Source organism: Bombina bombina, chromosome 5, assembly GCF_027579735.1.
Source record: "Bombina bombina isolate aBomBom1 chromosome 5, aBomBom1.pri, whole genome shotgun sequence".
In the NCBI taxonomy this organism is placed as follows: domain Eukaryota; kingdom Metazoa; phylum Chordata; class Amphibia; order Anura; family Bombinatoridae; genus Bombina; species Bombina bombina.
In genome coordinates, this window is record NC_069503.1 from 338,291,584 (window position 1) to 338,313,762 (window position 22,179).

The following is a 22,179-nucleotide window of genomic DNA, read 5'->3' on the forward strand; positions in this document are numbered from 1 at the left end:
ATATATATATAGCAAATAAATAAAAAAAAAATTTACATTTCACTTGCTTGAATTGTGGTCTACAGCAATAAAACTGTGTGGATAATAATTACTATATGTGACCCATTTCACACCCTGGAGATATATATTCAATTCTGTCGATGACGTTTTCTATGAAATGGCAAATAGCATTCACATGGTTTGTTATACAAAGACACTTGTATAGCCCAAAATGATTATGTCTGGATGAATTCCAGACATCTTGTACACACTTCAAAGTTAAAGAAGGTCATGCCCAATGGCAAGGTCACTAAAGTCTGATAAACTGAAAGTAATGCTAATTTGTAGTATTACAAACATAATATTTCATTATTTCAAATATGTTAAGGTTATCAAAAGGTCCTGTGGTATCAGGTACTGACTGTACACCCTCTGGTTTATTAACAACATTCTATTGTATTTAGGAAGTCAGGGGAATTTCAAGAAGTCATTCTTACATGTTGTTGACTGATAGCTTGCAGCCATCTGGTAACACTGAGAAAATGCTTAAATCGTGAGCTGTGTAGAACGGTCTTGCTGTCTATCTTAAAGAAAAGCTAAAAACATGGGACACTTATTGTGATAAGGGGTGTGTCCTTGGTCTCTGCAGAAATTAAGTTTCTTTTTCCCATAGAATATATATATATATATACACATTTATTTAAATTTATGTATGTGTATATATATATATATATATATATATATGTATTTATATGTATGTATATATATATATATATTTTTTTTTTATATATATATATATATATATATATATATATATATATATATATATATGTATATTATATTAAACTAAGCAAATAATTATTAGCAGAACATGATAATAGTCCAGTAGCCATGGTCATTTGCAAATAGGAGAAGTCCAACAATCTAGACAAGGGATTTTTTTTATGTATTAAAAATATAAAATATTCTCTTTGGATTGGTACGAAGAAATAAAATGTATACCATTGAGAAAAAGTGAAGGGTAACATATCTTCTTGTTCAGTTTGTAATGATTAAATATACATTGTTATCACTTTCTGATTAGTAATACACTTGGGGCCCATCATAAAGAAAGAAACCAGGATCTGGAAAAGTATAGCTAGCTGAATGAAGCACTCCCTGTAACACTGGCAATTAGGCATGTAAATGGCCCACCCTGTTGAGAAATCACATACAGTTATAACAAGGCAGGACTTGTTTTCACGATACTCTCATGGGCATACAAGTGCTGTTTTGCTGCAGCTCAATCACAATAATATGAGGTCAATTATTTTTCAGACTCCCTAGATTATTTTTTTTATCAAGGTCTATGGCTGTGAGCTGTCTTTTCAGCACATACTTTTTCATTTCTACTTGTTTCAGTTTTTGGAAGTACATTATTTTTTAACCTTCAATTTTTTCATTTAGGGCCAGATTAAAAGTGGCACCCTATTATTTTTCCCACTCATACGTTATCAAACTGAAAGTAATTTTTTAATGCAAACTTCAGATATCACAACTGCCTTAACTTCCTCTCCCTGTAGACTTTAATGGAGTGTGGATAATAAACAAAAAACTAAGACTTATAGCTTGTTCACTAACCCAACGCCACATTATAGAAACTGCACTAAGCTTAATTTTAATTATGAATATTTCACATTCCAATGTTTTTCACATAGAAGAAAATGTTCTTTTTATTTTTTAATATGTATTTATATATATATATATATATATATATATACTAGTCGATAAGCCTGCCCAGAGGGCAGGCTTATCGACTAGTATATATATAAATAGGTGTAGAAATACTATAATTATAATGGACTTCTGTCTTAAATATCACAATAAACATAATTAAACTAATAACCCCTAATCCGCAAAACCCCCACATCGCAATAAACCTAATTAACTTATTAACCCCTTAAACCACACAAAACACACATTTTATGTTTGGGTAACTGTTTATCCTAGCACACAAAATGTTTGGGTAACTGTTTATCCTAGCACACATTCTTATTTCTGCTTTTTTCTTAGGGCCACAAAAATGAGTGAAGAGGGCCGCATGAGGCTGATGGGCTTTTAGTTGGCCATCCCTGATTTACATACCAAAATACTAACATTAAAAAGTAAATATATAAGTTCAAATTCTTTAACAATTAAGAAATATTCTGCTGGGTTTATGGTCAAAGTGACATTAAAGGTACATTCCGATCAAAATATAAATGCACACAGATGTATTACTTTTTTCAATAGAAACATATTTACAATATACATGTATAGGCAAAAATGCTTCTAGTAAAAGTTATCACTGTTACAGTGTTAGCATTTTTTTCTGCAAGTACATGTGAAGAATTGATAGATATTCTCAGTGCACAAGCATTTTAAATACTGCAGCTGCTCAGAGCACCAGTGGGACTTGTTTCATTTGGTTTTGAGTTTTGCTTGGAATGTCCCTTTAAATACTTCTTGCTTTGTGTATAAATTAAATTGTACCACACTCCCTAAACCAGCCAAAAAGCACATTCTGTAACATAGACTTTATTAATATCTGTAAAAGTCTGTAGGGTTATAGGGTAAAGTAAAATGGGAACCTGAGTGGTAAAGTATTATTGCGATTAGTGCCCAGAGCAATTAGTTAAAGAAACAATGGATATCTGTCCTGAAGGCATACTGTTTAATACCATTTATTTAGGTTACTTGGGTGAGTGTGTAGCCTGAGAAACAGATGTTTAGTATATTGGGATAAGACTGGCTTCTATATAATATATGTAATAATATGTATAAAGGCAGGGCCGGAAGCAGCTTAGCATGAAATTATAACCAGCCTTAAACAGACTATAAATACTTTGAAATTGTAATATAAATTGATTAATTATATGTAGGAAAACAAATGTATGCGTTTGTGTATGTATGTGTGAGAGTGTATGTGTGTGTGAGAGTGTATGTGTGCGCGTGTATGTGTGTGCGAGTGTATGTGTGTATGTGTGTGTATGTGTGTGTTTATGTATGTGTGTATGTGTGTATGAGTGTATATATGTGTATGTGTGTGTATGAGTGTGTGTGTATGAGTGTGTGTGTGTGTATGTATGTGTGTGTGTATGAGTGTGTGTGTGTATGAGTGTATGTGTGTGTGTATGTGTGTATGAGTGTATGTGTGTGTGTGTATGAGGTTATGTGTGTATGTGTGTGTGTGTATGTGTGTGTATGAGTGTATGTGTGTGTGTGTATGAGTGTATGTGTGTGTGTATGAGTGTATGAGTGTATGTGTGTATGTATGTGTGTGTATGTATGTGTGTGTATGTGTGTGTGTATGAGTGTGTGTATGTATGTGTGTGTGTGTATGAGTGTATGTGTGTGTGTATGAGTGTATGTGTGTATGTATGTGTGTATGAGTGTGTGTATGTATGTGTGTGTATGTGTATGAGTGTGTGTATGTATGTGTGTGTGTGTGAGTGTGTGTATGTATGTGTGTGTGTGTATGAGTGTGTGTGTGTATGTATGTGTGTGTGTATGAGTGTGTGTATGTATGTGTGTGTGTGTATGAGTGTGTGTATGTATGTATGAGTGTGTGTATGTATGTGTGTGTGTGTGAGTGTGTGTATGTATGTGTGTGTGTGTATGAGTGTGTGTATGTATGTGTGTGTGTGTATGAGTGTGTGTATGTATGTGTGTGTGTGTGTGTGAAGTGTTTCACCAAACTAACTGAAGATCTCCACTACTTGCTCAACTTATCACTAGTGTTATTCAGTATTCATTTCACTGAGCGCACCCATAGAAGTCTATTATGTGGATGGTTAGTGCACCCGCTCTCCAACATGCAGATGTTAGCGCACCCTAGACTATAGCTCGAGTGATAAAAAAATAACTTTGGACTTTGAGTGTTAAAATAAAAGCGCTATTGATTATTCTTGTATGTTTTTAATGCACAATAGCACTAATATTTGTGAGCTCAATTTGTGATTTAGCCTTTAGCATGGAATTTAAAAAATCCAGTGTACTTCTATTATCACATTAACTTCATTCTCTCTGCATCCTTTGTTGACTAGTAAACCATAGGTAGGCTCATAGGACCTCAGGAGTGCACAGGTGTCTTTAGCTCTTTAGCAGCAGAATTTGCAACAATGTATAACATTGCTAGAAACATTATTGCAATCACTGCTACCAATATTCTGTTAACACTGCTAAAATGTTGCACTCTCTTGAACTTACCTAGGTTTACTCTTCAGCAAAGGAAAGCAAAAAAACAAAACAAATTTAATAATAGAAGTTAGTTGGGAACTTGTTTAAAATTGCTTGCTCTATCTGATTAATAAAACTTTGATTTTAAATTTAGCATCCTTTTAAGAAGCTGCAGTAACAAGCAAGCAAATGTATTGTGACACAGCTGCATTTTAGTAAAAATACTAATGAGCATACTAATTACACATTAGACATGTGCTTTGGGTTCACCATGAATGCAAATTAGTGACAAAACAGGCATATTTGTTTTGTTTCCAGAAAACAAATATCCAAACAAACACACCCTGAAATTTAAAGAAAACGAATTCTAATTAAATATGTCAATATTTTAAATAGTTAAATACTTACCTTTTGCTGGAGCGCTCTCTATAGGTAAGTAAAAAGCCACAGGTGAACTTTTTCATGTGTAGCTTTGGAACATTTATATTTGATTAACAAAAACAATATAAATGTTCTAAGAATATTCCGTATCAGTTTTGTTTAAAATGAAACAAATAGCGAATAGTGCAGCGTGCAACTAGTTTTCATGGTTGCCCATGTCTAGTACACATATATTGACAACTTTCTCACTGTATCCATAACAAGGCTGCAATGTTTTAATTTGTCAGCTGCTACTAAATTTGAGATTAGCTGCCTACAGTATACTTTTTGTTTATGCAAGAACAGAGTTTCTTTTAACAAACTTTATTTAGCAATTAGTTTGCAATGTTATTATAAAAGTTTTACATTGCATCTGTTGATTGTTATGTTCTGGAAATTAAAATATCAACAGTTTATTACTTTTTTATTAATCTCTCAGCTGTTGAGTCACTTCTTTTCCTTTTACATTCTGCATATTCAAAACAAATAAAAAAAAATGTAAGAACACAAATAGATGTAACAAGGGCAGATGTTTTCAACATAAATAAATAGATCTCCAAATGTGACCAAGTTTAGCTTAGAATATACTAGTAGTTATTACAAAATCAGATTTTCCCCTAGTTTATTTTTTTTCCTTTGTTCTTTTTTTTAGAATTTTTATTTTTTATTTTTTTGTAAAGACCCAAGTTATGTATGGGGCATTGATCCAGTGGGACATTTATCTGTTATAATAGCCTGGTGATACATTTTTGAATTGTTATATAATTATGCATTAACATTAGATTTTAGTATATCAGAGAAGTATAGTTTTGGGCAGTGGCCTGATCAGGTCAGATTTGGTTGATTACCTTGCTGACTGTAGAGACTGTAAATAAATACACTTTTAGAAGCATAGCATAGTAACTAGGATGATTTCTTAAAGTGGCAGCCAACACCTTTAAATTACAAGATACTTTAGTTGTCTTGCTATAGAATAACATATCAGCCAAGTCTAAACATGCTTTTAAACAAATTAACATTGTTTGCTGCAATTGTATTTGAATATCTAAACTCTGACCACCACTTGCCTGGAGGGGGCCAATCTGGACTCAAAGTTACAGTATCCGCCAATTTTCATATAACTGCATGTAATAGACACTGCTATAAAGAAGGACATGCACAGATCCTGATCTAGAATTCCAGTATAAAACTTACTTATAAGCTCCTAGTTTAGCACTGTTGATAAAGTCAGGCTGGGACACCCATTTAAAGGGGCTGAGAAGGCAGGAAGAGCAGACCCTCCCCTGCATATGAAAAGACAGATTACACAAACAGGAGCCAGCAGGAATCGGTAGCCTTCAGTCTACATCTGATACTCTGGGTCTTAGTAAGCTGGACATCATCATAATGTTAATAAAAATAAGCAAAACTATACATTGTTACAAAAGCGCTCCCAGGTGGGCTATATAAATGAATCCTCTGCAAAACATTTATGCAAACAAAAACCAAGTGTAGAGTGTCCCTTTAGGTCCACAGCTGACAAGGTTAGACATGGTCATTATGTTAGTATAAAGTGCATTGGTTTGCAGTTCTTATCTGTTAAACCAATTAAGGGCAGATATTTAGCAGGGTTAGAATTGCGTGCAGTGTACTTTTTTAGTTACGAAAATTTAAAAAGCTGCAATTTCGTAAAATAAATAAGGAAAGTGCATTGCAAAGTTGTTTCACTATGCCTATGCAAAACAATTATATTAGAATATCAATGTCTTAATTGTCCCTTAAAATAGGCTTGATTTAATTTAGGCTGGCCTGCCTGGTATCTAAAACTACACATTAAATATTCTTTTATTGAATTAGATATATAAGATCAGTATAACTTCCTCAAGGGAAGCACACTCCTGTCCTTATGTTGGAGTCTGTTCATTTTAATGTATGTAATGTTCCCTCGCAAATGTAACATTCTATTATATAACAATTGTAATTACCACATGAATATAGTGTACCATTATAGTTATTCTTAAATTTGTGGTGCTTTATAAATAATAATAATAAGAAAAATAACTAACTTTTATTTCAGTTCTGATTTGGTACATCTCATGCTCATAAAATAGAATTTCCAGTCTTTTTCTACTGCACCCTACATGCAGTGGTTTTCACAAATGTAATTAATTTAAATTAGTTAAGCAATTTATTTAGAACATCATTTATTTTCTAGTGCTTACTAGGGATGGGCGAATGTGTAAATTTTCGAATTTCGAATGTAGAGCGAATGTTATTACCGACATTCGAATTCTAAATCCGAATGTCGATAAGAAGGAATATTCTTAAAAATTCTATAATCGAATGTTATTTACAGTTTTCGAATGTCACTTTCTAATTCGAATGTTTATAATTATATTGAATGTCCACATTCGAAATTTCGAATTTAACATTCTATTTAACAAATACTATTCAGAAGTTCAATAGTTCATGTGGTAGGGCGGGAATCTAGTAAATTGATACATAATAGATACAAATATATCATTTTGAATGTTTCCATATAGAATATTGCATAATTCGAATATTACATTTAAAGAAAGCGTTAGAAATACTATTACAAACATATAAATTTGAATTTTTCTAATTCGAATATAAATTTGAATTTTTCTAATTCGAATATAAATTCGAATTTTTCTAATTCGAATATTGCATAATTCGAATATTACATTTAAAGAAAAAGCATTAGAAATACTATTACAACCTAAATTCGAATTTTTCTAATTCGAATACACGTATTGCATAATTCGAATATTACATTTAAAGAAAAAGCATTAGAAATACTATTACAATCTAAATTCGAATTTTTCTAATTCGAATATTGCATAATTCGAATATTACATTTAAAGAAAAAGCATTAGAAATACTATTACAATCTAAATTCGAATTTTTTTAATTCAAATACACGTATTGCATAATTCCAATATTACATTTAAAGAAAAAGCATTAGAAATACTATAAAAATCTAAATTTGAATTTTTTAATTCGAATATTGCATAATTCGAATATTACATTTAAAGAAAAAGCATTAGAAATACTATTACAATCTAAATTCGAATTTTTCGAAAAGAATATTTTCGAATGTAATTTTAAAATTCTAAACCGAACATTCGAAAATCGAACGTTAGAATGTTATGTAAACATTCGAAATTCGATTCGAACGAACGAATGTGTTAAAATTTGTGCCCGTTTTTCGAATGTTGCGAAACATTCGCCCATCCCTAGTGCTTACTAGCTGAAAGTGAACATTTCCAGCTAAACTACTTTAAAGGGACAGTAAAGTCATAATTAGACATTCATGATTCAGACAGAGCATACAATTTTAAACACCTTTCTTATTTACTTCTGATATTTATTTTGCTTCCTTCTCTTGCTATCCTTTGATGCTTCTTAGTTACCTAGAAGATAAACCCTTCAAGAAAGCACCTGGGTTCTAGCTGCTGTTTGGTGGCTGCAAATATATGTCTTTTGTCAATGGCTCACCCCATGTGTTCAGTTAGAAACCAGCAGTGCATTGCTGCTCCTTCAACAAATGATACCAATAGAATGAAGCAAATTTGATAATAGAAGTAAACTGGAAAGTTGTTTAAAATTGTATGTTCTACCTAGATCATGAAAGAAATGGTTTGGGTTTCATGTCCCTTTAACCTTTCCAAAGATATAAGCATTGCTATCGCAACACTGTTTTTAACATGGAATGCTTGTTTCAACAGAGACTATGGGCACACTAATATGCATCCATAATAATATCATTTTGGCTGAACACTTTGAGGACCTTGTTCCCTGTGTTTTCTGTGTGTGAGAAGTTTATTATGAACCCTGGTTGAGCAGGTGCAGTGTTTTATTGTTGGTGCACGGATCAGATGTACATGACTGTGCAGAGTAAAATCTATTAAAGGGATTATAGAAATATACTTTCACCTCTGTAATTACCTTGTATCTAAGCTTCTGCTGACTACCTCCTTATCTCAGATCTTTTGACAGACTTGCATTTCTGACAATTAGTGCAGACTCTTAAATAACTTCACGTGCGTGAGCACAGTGTTATCTATATGAAACACATGAACTAACGCCCTCTAGCTGTGAAAAACTGTCAAATGCATTCAGATGAGAGGCGACCTTCAAGGGCTTCGAAATTAGCATATGAGCCTACCTAGGTTTAACTTTCAACTAAGAATAACAAGAGAATAAAGCAAATTTGATGATAAAAGTAAATTAGAAAGTTGTTTAAAATTACATGCCCTATCTGAATCATGAATGTATTATTTGGACTTCACTATCCCTTTAATAATAACAATATAGTTTTTACTAGAAGCACATTGATACAAGTATATTTAAAATGTTTCTGTTCAAATGAAAGTCCCTTTGTGAATGTTTAAACATCAAAAAAACGATACTATAAAATGCAAAAGAGAGAGCACATACTCGACTCAAGTGCAATAATTTAATATTGAAAAAAAGACCCACTAGATAAATTGCACTCACAAAATCATCAACAATGCAAGCTTTAAAATATCTGCAATGGTTCTCGTCGTCAACCTGTTAACCGGTCCTTGTGACAGCTGACTACAGTCTCTGGATACCTCCTCTTTTGGACGTCCACCCAGTTCCTCCTTGGTGACGATCCTACTACATAGTGACAGCCATAATGAGAGGTTGGGATAACCATTGCGTATTTCAAAGCTTGAATTCTTGTTGATTTTGTGAGTGCAATTTTTCTAGCGTGTCTTTTATCAATATTAAATTATTACACTTGAGTCAAGGATGCACTTTCTCTTTTGTGTTTTTATAGAATCTTATGTTGGAAGACTGGGCCATTTATAGTAAACAAGAAGCACCTCTTGAAGACTTATTACAGTCACAAATTAAACATTTGGGTCCCTAAACACAATATTGCTTTCCCATTTTTATGTGATTCCAAGAACGGTGTGACCACATAAAGTAATAGCTATAAGTGATTAGTTTAAGCTTGAATTATACTTATTTAAGATCATTTTATTTCTTGCTTAGTGTATATATGAGTCATCCACCATAAACGAGTTTTACTACTCCTAATCATTTGTATACCCTTATATATACATGTTTTAATTTGGAGCATAATATCTGTCACAGTACAGCTTGGGCTGAGAAATTGTAATTACATTTATCAAACAAAGATAACCTACCTCTTTACAGGCAGTTTAGATGAATGAAAGCACCAGTTTGCAAATTATAATAGGGTTCTTACAAAGTACAAATGCTACTGTACCACCATAATTCTCCCAATGGTCCCGGGACCATTTAGACAGTATTTCATGATTGCTTGTTTTCCTATTACTTCTACTCCGCCGTTGAGCAATTGTGGTCCTGCCCCTTACATTGAATCTGAGGGCCAAAAATTTTATATATTGGGAGGTATGCCATAATAACAATAAATGCTCTAAAAATGAAATGAAACATGATTAAAATAGTTTTAAAAAAGCTGTAAATTAGATGCATTAACTAATGCATAACAAGCAATTTTTGATTTTAGAAAATGAATGCTAATAATAATATACTTTTTGTTTATAGAATGTTTCTCAGACCCAAGGATCACTCAGATCTTCTTTATAATCCTGACTGCTACATTTCTTCTTGGATTCCTTACTATACTAATCATAAGAAAAATCATCCTACAATGCAGTAATACCAAACATAACCGGTCATCTGATTACCAGAAGACTACACCTAAGAAGGTAACAGATGTATTATTAAGAAAACAATCCTTTCTTTTCATAAAAAAATGTATATTAATTTCTCATAATGTTATTTTCTTGCCAAGGACAAAAGAATTTTGAAAAATGTGTATACAAGGACAGTAACATATACCCGGGAAAAACCAGAAGACCTAACTATTGACCTCAGCTCATTTGGAGTGCATGAAACATTTAAGTACAAATTATAAATGAAACGCATCAGCCAAGAGACATTGACCTTTCCAAACTAGCAACATCCTCTCAACCGTGTTTTACTACTATTAGTTGTTTTTATTTACACAAACACATTCCGTTGCTATGTTTGGAAGCTGATGTACGGTAACATCCAACTGTGTAGTCTGTGTTTTTAATAATGTAGCTGCTGTATCAGATCAATGTGCATTACTACTGTTTGGTACCACTGTTGAACGTAGCACTTTATTTTTATTGTTGTTTTTTATTTTTACCTTTTTTTTTTTATAACTATTCTAAAGCACTGGTTACACTTTATTGTTTATTTGCGCTCAGAATGAAAATTACTACATTGATAAGACAGAATTTGGCGTGAAATGCATGATACAGACTTTCTATAGAGTGCATAAACTGGTGGCAAGTAATTAACAGTGATCATTTTCAGGCATTGTCTATTTTAGGCTATGTTTTCTAAGAATATTTGTTAACATTATTCACTTTGTATTAAAGCAAATGTAGTGAATATTGATAACATTTATATAAATATATTCCAATTTTTTTTGGAATGATTAAAATTTTTTATTGATACTGTGTATGAAGGACTATTACAAAAAACAAAGCAAAAACAAAACAAAAAAAAGAAAGAAAAATGCAACTGATGTTTTAATACCTTTTGTTTTGTTAAAGGGACAGATTGTAATATAAAATGCTTAATTGTGCATAGTAAAACAGCGTTGCTCCCTCTTCTGTAATTTAAATTTGAAAATTGGGGATTTTCCAATCCTGAAAACTGAAAGAACCCATGGCAGGCTTCACAAGCCTAACGTTACTACATATCTGTCATTAATATTCAGTCTGTTATAATTTCTGCTGAAGTCAAACAATAAAGATCTGTTAAAACGACAGTGGCAAACTGTCTTCTCCAGACTCAAGTCTGAACTGGCTCTTCCAGATAAGGAAAGTAGTGAGTGGAGTTTAACTATTGAAAAACAAATACATCAAACAAGGTGTTAACCTATTCTAATACCATTAAGATGTACAATGTGTTTGCTGTCCCTTTAAGAGACAACTTCCTGCATTAGGCATATTCCAACACCAGATTTATTAGACCTAAAGAGCAAGTCCTCTTATCTTTATTTTCGCATGTATTTGGAGTTGCCCTTCAGGTCTAATATAAGTTGTGTCAGAAGCCGAATACCTGAAACTGAATAACAAAACCAGAAATAGTGCATGCGTCTAATTTTGCTAATGCCCTGTTTACTGGAAATCTATTACACATTCAGAAACATCAAAAGCCTAAGGGCTAGATTACGAGTGGTGCATTAACAGTTGCACATTAGAAGTAGCGCCCAAATTACAAGTCAAAAGTAAAATTATCAAAACATACTTAAACGTACTGTAAATTATTCTATATAATCCATAGAATAAATCTATACATATTACAGTATGTTTAATAATTGAAAAAAATAGTTTACATGTAATATTTCAAAAACGTACCATAAGAATACTAAGTTTTCATGTGAGCTAACCCGAACCGCTTTAAGATTTTAAATTGTGAAATACGATGCACAAAATGCATATTTTACATTCCTATGGTCATCACATAGAAAATAATGTACTTTTATTATTAAATATATATTTCTTTATATATCTGATACTGTTTATATAAAATGCATATATATACCTTTATATTTATAGGAATAGATATACAGGTATAGGTATATACACATATATATATAGAAATATGTACTTAAATGGATGGAAAGGTCAATAATGAAATGTGCATAGGTGCATTTCAATTTGAAATATAAGCATTTTTGTAATATACTTCCATTAGAAAAAATGCTTCTAGTAAAATGACTATCACTACACCTTCTCAGAAATTCTGCATTGGCTTGTATGATACAAATTACATCTTAAAAGCAATATACACCACCGCCAGCTCTCTGAGAATGTGTGGTGTTTGAAAACTGCTGCATGAGCCCTCACAGGATATGCACATATGCCGCAGAAAAACAGTAATAACTATTATTAGAATCATTTTTGCTAATTGAAGTATATTGCAAATATGCTTTTATTTCAAATTGAGATGCACCCATGCACATTTCATTTTTCACCTTTCTATCCCTTTAAGAATAAAGATAGCATTATCCTGTAAGTTAAGAACATTGGAATAAGAAATATATTTTCATATCGGGTTAGTGCACTTGAGAAAATGTGATCGGGTTTGCATGCAAGTAGGGTGTTAGTTTTTTTCCCACTTTTCTCGCTTCATTGAAATTTATAGGAGAATACTTAAACACAATCACAATATTTTAACTTCAGCTGCTTGCGTGCATTGGGTTAGCGTGTGAGCAAAAAACGTTTTACTTTCAACTTGTAATATGTGCAGTACATGCGCAAAAAGCCAAAGACAAGAGCAGTTAGCACGGGATCGATAATTAGATCTCCACTAGTAATCTAGCTCTAAATTTGCTAAACGTTAGGCTCTAGATGGGAGATTTGTTCTGTCAACTATAAAGGGACATTGTGGGCATTTTATTTGCTTCTTGACAATATATATATTCCTTGTTTTGCTTGTGAAAAACTAAATTGTGATGAATAAACTTACATTTTTCTTACCGGATTGCAGGACTTAACAACTAATGAGAATTAATGCTGCATTATGCAACATATCTAGTTTCAATTTAAATTTTGAACTGCCTTGTGTAATATTTTCATCAAAAAAAATATGTTTACTTAATATTCTTTCATATTCATGATCTAAAATGGTTGCCTACAAAATCCCTTCTAGATGTCAGGATTATTGCTTTTGTGTAAAAATTGTACTTTATCCCACGCTCCCTAAAAAGGACGCCATAAAAACCCAATGTAACCTGTAAATGCTGTAAATTAAACAGCTGATTTACACAATTTACAGCATTTTGAAAACCTGGGTAACAGGTTTTGTTTTTTGACCTCTCTAGGGAGTGTGGAGTGGTAAAAAACACAATTTTTAATTAAATCAAGAGGAGTTGAACGTGCTTTTAAGTTGATTAATGCTTTCAAACATGTTTTTGGCACTGGTTAAAGCAGTATACACTGCACTATGGAAGTTACCTTAATAATACACCATGAATCACTGCCACACTACAGTGTTGTCAATATATCATATGTCATTTGAAAACTGAAGATTAGGTATGATTTTTTTTTATGTATAACTGGACTTCACTTGAAAATGAATTGTTATTTTTTAAGAGATAAAATATGCTTCCAACTAGTAATCTTTTGGTGCCAAAATGTTCTTATGGTTTATGGATTTTTATTGCTAATAAATAAATATGGCATTACCTGTGTGAATGCATCTCATAACATTAACACCATCACATAAAATATCCTAAAATATAGGATTTAAAACAGGGCATACTGCACTAAAAACCCTATAACAGAAGTGTTACAAAACGGATGCTTTTTCAGATTGACATACTGATAATTGCCAATACCCAATCCCCCAAAAATATTAATTCATTCATTTTATGTTCATCTGTTTGATGTTTTGACTCATAAGATAAACATTTGATAAATACAAGTTATGTTTTTATTTATTTAGTGTTTCAAATAATAAATGTAATCCTTTCTTGCATATATCAGTATCCTGATTATTGTTCCATTCATACACACTCAGTAAGTAACATTGCTAGTGATTAGATAATTATTAATAACTTTGACAAATACAACTTACAATAGGTATTAGATTAAACATATATTTGCAAGGAATCATTACCTAATATTCCACCAGAAAATGCTTTGACAAAATGTTCAAGTCTGATGTAATATCAACAAACGCAAATATTTGTTACTGTAGATTAATTTTATCTTTCCCAAATCATTACCCTTTATATATTTAAAAGTTTCAAACCTTTTACACTGCCATAGTAAAAATTTTATGTTGTACATTTATTTAAAAAAAAAAATGTTCAAATGTTTTAAATTCTAGGTTCCTAGGAGTTCATTATTATTAATTGTAGATATTAATCTTACCCAAGCATGGATGTAAATACCAGTCTAAAGGGCACTCAGGGAATAGTCAGAATCAGTTATCACAAAACAATCACTCATAACTAGTGCATTTATCTAATCAAGAGCTGCAGATAAATAAACTAAACTTTTAAAAGCCTTAAATATTACGGATATAGTACAGAAAGGGTAACCCTGTTCTCTGACATATCAGAAATATCAGCTTTCTTTCTGCCAATGTAATAAGAATTTAACCAAAAACATATTTTATTCAAGTGTTTCACTGGAAATATCTCTGTATTGAATTAGCTTTAAGAATGTGGGTTGAATTAATTGAACTCAGGGAAAATATTGCAAACTCATCTTTTATATCCTTTTCATTGATTTAACTCATACTGAAGAATGTTATTAATGCAGATGACACTATAAATCACTCTATATCAGTTTAATGACAAAGGTTCTCAAGGCTGAAAAAAACTATGGGGCTTTAGCAGTATAAATTAATATTTAAAACAGATCTGCAATGTGAAATATGTGGCACACATTAAATCAAATCGTTGTGACATATACAGTAATTCCACAGAAACAATTCTCTGTATTCTAATGTTTAGTAACTGCTGTTATTACACTTATTTTTCATCCTCATTAATAATATCTTCTTCCTATTTCCAGGAATATTTTTTGGTTAATGATTTACCTTACATCAGTTCCAATCTACTGCATTTATTAATATAGTGCAACATATTATTGCCATTATGTATTTATAAAGCATCAATATATTCTGCAGAGCTATGGCGTTAGGTGTGTATTACAGTGTAATAAAAAACAAAACATTCCACCTATAATAATGGGTAAAGGGTTCTATCTGGGAGTCAGCATCTAGTGTATTCCATCATTACCTAAATGGATATTCATCATAGGGGAACTTACATGCAAAAGAAGCAAATGGAAAACAGCTGAGAATCAGTGTAGTAACAGGCAAAAAAAATCAGACAAATATTTTAAAGGGATACTGAACCCCAAATTTTTCTTTCATGATTCAGATATACCATGCAATTTTAAGCAACTTTCTAATTTACTTCTATTATCAATTTTTCTTCATTCTCTTGCTATCTTTTTTTTTTTAAAAAAAGCATCTAAGCTAAGGAGCCAGCAAATGTTTTGTTCAGAACCATGGAAAGCACTTGTTTATTGGTACTGTCCAATCAGCAAGGACAACCGAGGTTGTTCACCAAAAATGGGCCGGCATCTAAACTTACATTGCGCATGCACAGGGGAAGTGGGATGCTTATTTCTCTCTCACAAGGACAACTAAAAACAGTAGAATAGCAACATCAGTAAATGCATAATAAAAATACAATACAAAAGCATTTCTTTCTAACATTTTTTAAAGTTAGTTCTATTTTCCCTCCACTGCATCATGTGACAGTCATCAGCCAATCACAAAATGCATGTACGTATATTCTGTGAATCTTGCACATGCTCAGTAGGATCTGGTGCCTCAGAAAGTGATCATATAAAAAGATTGTGCCCATTTAGATAATGGGAGTTAACTGAAAAGTTGTTTAGACTTGTGTGCTTTCATATAGATCAAATTTAATATATATATATATATATATATATATATATATATATATCACACTGCTAATCACTTACTAAATAAAGAAATCATTTTATAAAAATAAGGTTTTAAAATGTAGTGCGCACTTAAAGATTATTTGATATTTTGGGAAAAAACAACAACTTTGATTTATCTCCAGTTATTGCTTTTCATGGTAGGAATGTGATGTAGTGTAACATAAATCCATCATGCATTATGCATATTTTCCAGATGTAAAGCCATAAAGCCCCAATAGTGGTACGTTATTTTTGTTTTACTCACATAAGAGGACATGTTTTTACTCAACGGCTGTAGGTACTCAATACTGTAATATACAATAAAGTTATAGCTACTAACATTCCAACAAATGAATTTATTGTAGCAAAATATAACCAGTTCTTTATTTTAGAATAAACTATATAATTTGGCAAAACTACTTTAAAATATTAGCTCATTGTTTGACCTTATCCAATAACTTCTAAGTGTTTCTAAAGAAATACTACTACCCTTTGTAGTTTAGATCCATGCATCTCCTATTAAGTCTTTCTTTTCATTACAGCAGTTTTTCCTGGATCATGGACAAATTTAAGGTCATCAATAAGAAACAGAAGTTTTCATTTTTTTCAGCATAATAGAAAAATCATGATAATTTATTATGTGTTAAACTATTTGCTTGATAACTTGCATAGTTCTCTCCTTAAATAAAATTAATGAATAATATTTACAGAACAGTAGCAAACAATGAAGCATTGCAAATAGAAAAACAGAGATATTCAGCTTCCTCTAAGGAAAATGGCTTTATTTTTTAATTTGTACATAATATAACTAAAACTGAAGTAAACATATAGGGGTATATTTATTAAGCAGTGTATGCTTCTGTTTCCGTACGAGCCTTCTGGCTTGCCGGAAACATAAGTTAAGAAGCAACGGTCATGAGTGCAATTATCCCGATTGGATACGATCGGGATGATTGACACCCCCTGTTAGCAGCCGATTGGCCGCAAATGTGCAGGGGGCGGCATTGCACAAGCATTTCACCAGAAATGCTTGTGCAATGTTAAATGCTGACATCATATGCTGTGGGCATTTAGCGATGTCGGGCAGACATGATCCACTACAGCGGATGATGTCCGTCCGACATTTAATAAATCTACCCTATAGAGTATATTGTGAAGGAATGTTTAAGACAAACTCAATAAATTAGAGATTTTTTAAATTATTAATTTTGCATTAAAAATAAATCGGCTGCTTTGCAAAATATCTGACTGCAAAATAATTGTTTAATGCATTTACAAGGTTTGTTTTGTTATAAAAATATGCATTATTTTGTAAACCTTGAATACACCTGTTTTTTTACTACCTTTGCTGTGGCACATTAGGGACATATTTTAACAAGTCCCTGCACGCATTAAACCAATCATTGTGCAGCATGCAAAAGTGTCATCTGCATTCCATGAAATAGAAGAAAACAATAGAAAGAGGCGCCAATGGTGCAGATCAATGGTGACTCTTGGGAACTTCTGACAAAGGATGAACACAGGGTACTCACTTGTATGAGAGGCAATCAGCCATGCCCATAGAGACAGGCTGGATTTCTGCAGCAGTCCAGCTAGCTGATCAAGGACAACTCCAGAGTGCAGGGGATCATCAATCCCAGTGTATATACCAACAGGGTATAAAGGCAGGATACTGGGGGCAGGGATACGTGCCCTGATAGTAACGTAGCTCCAAGCTATACAAGACACTTAGAGTTGGTAAAGTTAAAAACAAATTTATTAAAAATTATAAAATACACAAATCATGTTTGTGCCAATAAAAGCTTGAACAAGCAGAGAAACAATGCAACGCGTTTCTCAGTAAAACTGTTTCATCAGGCATGTTTCTTATCTATTTCTTTTATCCTTATATAGGGCTACACCCCCAACAATACAGATCAGAGAACCAATCATAGCCCTTCGTTTGTACACACCCACACCCTGCACCTTCTGTTCTCTGATCTGTATTGATAAATTCCAAATAGAAGGTCCCACCCTGCTCAAAATCTTATGATCAAATTACTCCCATAGAGAAAAGTGAAATGGCATTTCTGATTTAAGCTGACAATAGAACTGGGAACTTGGGGATAACAAAAAGTTGAAAAATGTATTTAAGTAGGGGGAAAAAAGCATTTTCAGTAGTCTTTCCCTTGATCTCTCATGAAAGCATTAATGGATATTCAAAAAGAAACCACTGTATTTAATAAATATTTCAACTATTTTACTTGTCCTCAATACCACATTTGATCACTAATTTATATGATAAATGCTTTTTGGTATGAATTGAGGACATTTTTATGGTCTTTTAAATGCTTTTGACTCAGCTATACAGAAATCGTTTAACAAATCCACGTCTTGCTAAGTCAGTACTCTATTATTTATTTTTCTAGTATATATGGATGTACTATAAACTAAGTTGTATTCTTACTATAGGTTTTCTACTTTATTGATTTTTTAATAGTTTTCCATCAGTACATAAAAACAAGGAATTAGCTAGAAAACAAAAACAGTCCAATTAGAAAAAAGAAAGTATAAACTCAAAATTCTACTTAAAATGTTTGTTGTATGTGTAGAAAAATATCTTTAATTACTGTAATGCACTTTATTTACTTTACCCATTATTTTCTACCGTTCACCGGTGAAAATCAATTTTTTTCCACTGCCTTCTTTTCCATGACCATGCAACATTCTACATAGTAATCAGTGCAGGATGCTACTTATGTCTGCCCCTACCTTATTTAGCAAAGGAGATAAGATAAATGTAACAAAATAGTTTTTGAAAAGTGAATATGTCTGGACTGCAAATCAACACAAATGTTGTTAGTAAAATAACAGATTTTTAGCTGTTAAAACATTAATCTTGTAAGCTGATGTGCAAATATCAAGCCATGTGTGTCTATCACAAGTCACAGACAAGGTAGACATTGCAGTGGACAAGTAAAAAATGTACCTTTTCCCCTTTAAAATTGAGAGGACTAGTAACTTTTCAGTTATTTTTTAAATTTTTGTGACTGTCGTAAACCAACAGCTTTTCCTTTTACCTTTGTCCTTTATTAAAAATATGTAAGTTACAAAATGTGTTGATAAAAAACTTATAGGAAATGATCTTACTATTGGACAGCATTTTATACCATTATATTATATTGATGCTAATACATTTGACCATCATCATGCAGGTATACAAGAATTTGGCTAAAGAAACTAAATTTTAGATAGCACTGATCTTTTCTCCAGATGATGCTGATTTTATCCTTGTGTGTACTGTTCAAGTATTGGCATTCCCATTCAATTTCACCACTTGTTCGGCAGAACAAAGCTACCATAGAGGTACTGTATATGAAGGTTTTAATGATGTGGTCCTTTTAGATAAGATTTGCACCAATTATGTATATTTCTTTCAATCAAATGTTATTCTATGAGGAATAACCTCTAAACCAAGGAAATATCCCTCATACTTTAAATAATAAACTTTATAATTACACAGAAACTGCAGAGTATTTCTGGTAGTCTTTGCCATTATTATAGAATCAAGTAAATATCTGTTTTAATTGGCATGCTCTTTAAAAGTGTAAAACAAAAGAAGTCTTACACATTGTCTTTGGTAAAATGTTCACATAATTAAACATAAATAAAATTAACATTGGTTAGAGCTGACAATTAGAGCTAACATTGTTTTTCAAATGGTAATATTTGTCTTTTCAAAAATGAATTCTGTGTTGTCTAATTTTGTAAATATTTCTAATACCTGGAATTTTCATTCACATGTTATACATTTTTACGTGTACAGGTTGATTTTAAATGGATGGTACTTGCTAAATTAATGACTACTAAATAGTATGTTAATATATTTATTCATTAACTTCCATTGTAGAATGCTTTTATTTTTCTAATAAACTTTTTACTGAATTAACTAGTGCCTCTTATTATTTTTAACTTTACAGCATATGTTTATTTTTATTATCTTGTGATGTCTTATACCACACTTCAAGACATCTTGAACAGATACCAGAGATTTATTTTTCTTTTTAACATATACGGATCTAAGCTCTTTGTTCTTTTATACCATATATTATAACTTATACTTTCACACAATACTATTTTTTTATATATATTCTTTATAACCCTTCTTGAGAAATAGTAGCTATTTTTACCTTCCAATCTCATGCTTTTCTGACTGTTGCAAACCAGTTTCCATTGTGCTTTTGACGGAGGGAGAAAGTTGTATTATTATTTTATTATTATCGTTTATTTGTAGAGTGCTAACAGATTCTGCAGCGCTATAAACATAGGCGGAACACAAGGAAACATTTAAAGGGATCAGATGGGTAGAGGGCCCTGCCAACAGTCGCACTGTTGTAATCAGCTCTAAAGAAGGTGATCTACAAACAGCATGGCTCTTAGGCTTGCATGCTAAGGGGGTTCAAGGGGATAGCAATGGAGGAGAGGAAACGGTATAAAGAAAGGTTTGTGTATGTTGTATGCATCCCTGATCATCTTGTGGAGTGAGGCAGAGAGTTCCAAAAGACGGGAGCCAGTCTGGAGAAGTCCTGTAAGCGGGAGTGTGAGGAGGTAACAAGAGAGGAGGAGAGTAGGAGGTCATGAGCAGAGCGAAGGGGACGGGATGGAGAGTATCTGGAGACAAGGTCTGACATATAGGGGGGAGCAGTGCAGATGAGGGCTTTGTATGTCATAGTGAGAATTTTGTGTTTAATCCTGGAGGCAAGAGGAAGCCAGTGAAGAGATTGGCAGAGAGGTGCAGCAGTTGAAGAGCGACATGTAAGGAAGATAAGCCTGGCAGAGGCATTAATTATGGATTGTAAAGGAGCTAGGCAGAAGCTGGGGAGACCAGAGAGGACAGAGTTGCAGTAATCGAGGTGGGAAAGGATGAGAGAGTGGATTAAAATCTTAGTTGTGTCTTGCTTAAGGAAATGTCTAATTTTAGAGATGTTTTTAAGGTGGAAGCAGCAGGATTTAGCCAAGGACTGAATGTGAGGAGTGAAAGAAAGATCTGAGTCAAGTGTGACCCCAACATTGGGCATGTGGGGTAGGGGTAATGATGGAGTTGTCAACAGTTATAGAGAGATTGAAGGTGGATATTTTGTAAGAAGGAGGGAAAATAAGGAGCTCAGTTTTGGAGAGATTTAGCTTGAGGTAGTGAGAAGTCATCCAGGAAGAGATGTGAGAAAGACAGTTAGTGACATGGGTTAGCAAGGAAGGAGATAGGTCTGGTGCAGAAAAGCAGATTAGGGTGTCGTTTGCATACAAATGATATTGGAACCCATGGGACTTTATTAGGGAACCTACTGATGACGTGTAGATTGAGAAGAGCAGGGGACCGATGACAGAGCCTTGCGGTACCCCAACAGAAAGTGGTGATGGGGCAGATGAGGCCCCAGAGAAGGCTATACTAAAGGTACGGTTTGACAGGTTGGAAGAGAACCACGAGAGGGCTGTGTCACAAATGCAGAAAGAGTGTTGGGTTCAGAGCAAAATAGGGTGATCAACAGTATCAAAGGCTGCGGACAGATCAAGGAGGATAAGCAGAGAGAAGTGACCTTTTAATTTTTCTGTAAGTAGGTAGTTGGTAACCTTAACGATTGCTGTCTCTGTGGAGTGATAGGAACGAAATCCAGATTACAGTGGGTCAAGGAGGGAGTTTAATGTAAGGAAATGGGATAGGCATGCATATAATAGCTTTTCAAGAAGCTTTGAAGCAAGAGGGAGTAGGGCAATAGGGCGGTAGTTGGATGGGGAGGTTGGATCAAGAGAAGGTTTTTTGAGGATAGGTGTGACCAGTGCATGTTTCAGAGATGAGGGAAATATACTGGTACTGAGGGAAAGGTTGAAAATGTGTGTGAGTATAGGGGTAAGGGTAGAAGAGAGGGAGGGGAGCAGCTTTGAGGGGATAGGGTCAAGAGGACAGGTAGTGAGGTGAGAGCTCAGTATAAGTGGCAAAACTTCTTCCTCAGTAATAGGGGAGAAAGAGCTAAATTTATGGCTAAGTGGGTTGTGGTTGATTGCGAGCGCTTGA

The 22,179-nt window shown here is 33.0% G+C and overlaps 1 protein-coding gene across 1 annotated transcript in view; it reads left to right on the forward strand.

Moving 5' to 3' along the window:
* The window catches only part of ITGB8 (integrin subunit beta 8), a 136,437-nt gene extending 122,296 nt beyond the window's left edge, over nt 1-14,141 (forward strand). Inside the window, exons 13-14 of the mRNA XM_053715722.1 lie at nt 10,162-10,325; nt 10,412-14,141. Coding sequence (XP_053571697.1) covers nt 10,162-10,325; nt 10,412-10,534 — 287 coding nt within the window. The 3' untranslated portion in view covers nt 10,535-14,141. The remainder of the gene's footprint in view (nt 1-10,161; nt 10,326-10,411) is intronic.
* Nucleotides 14,142-22,179: the final 8,038 nt, after the last annotated feature.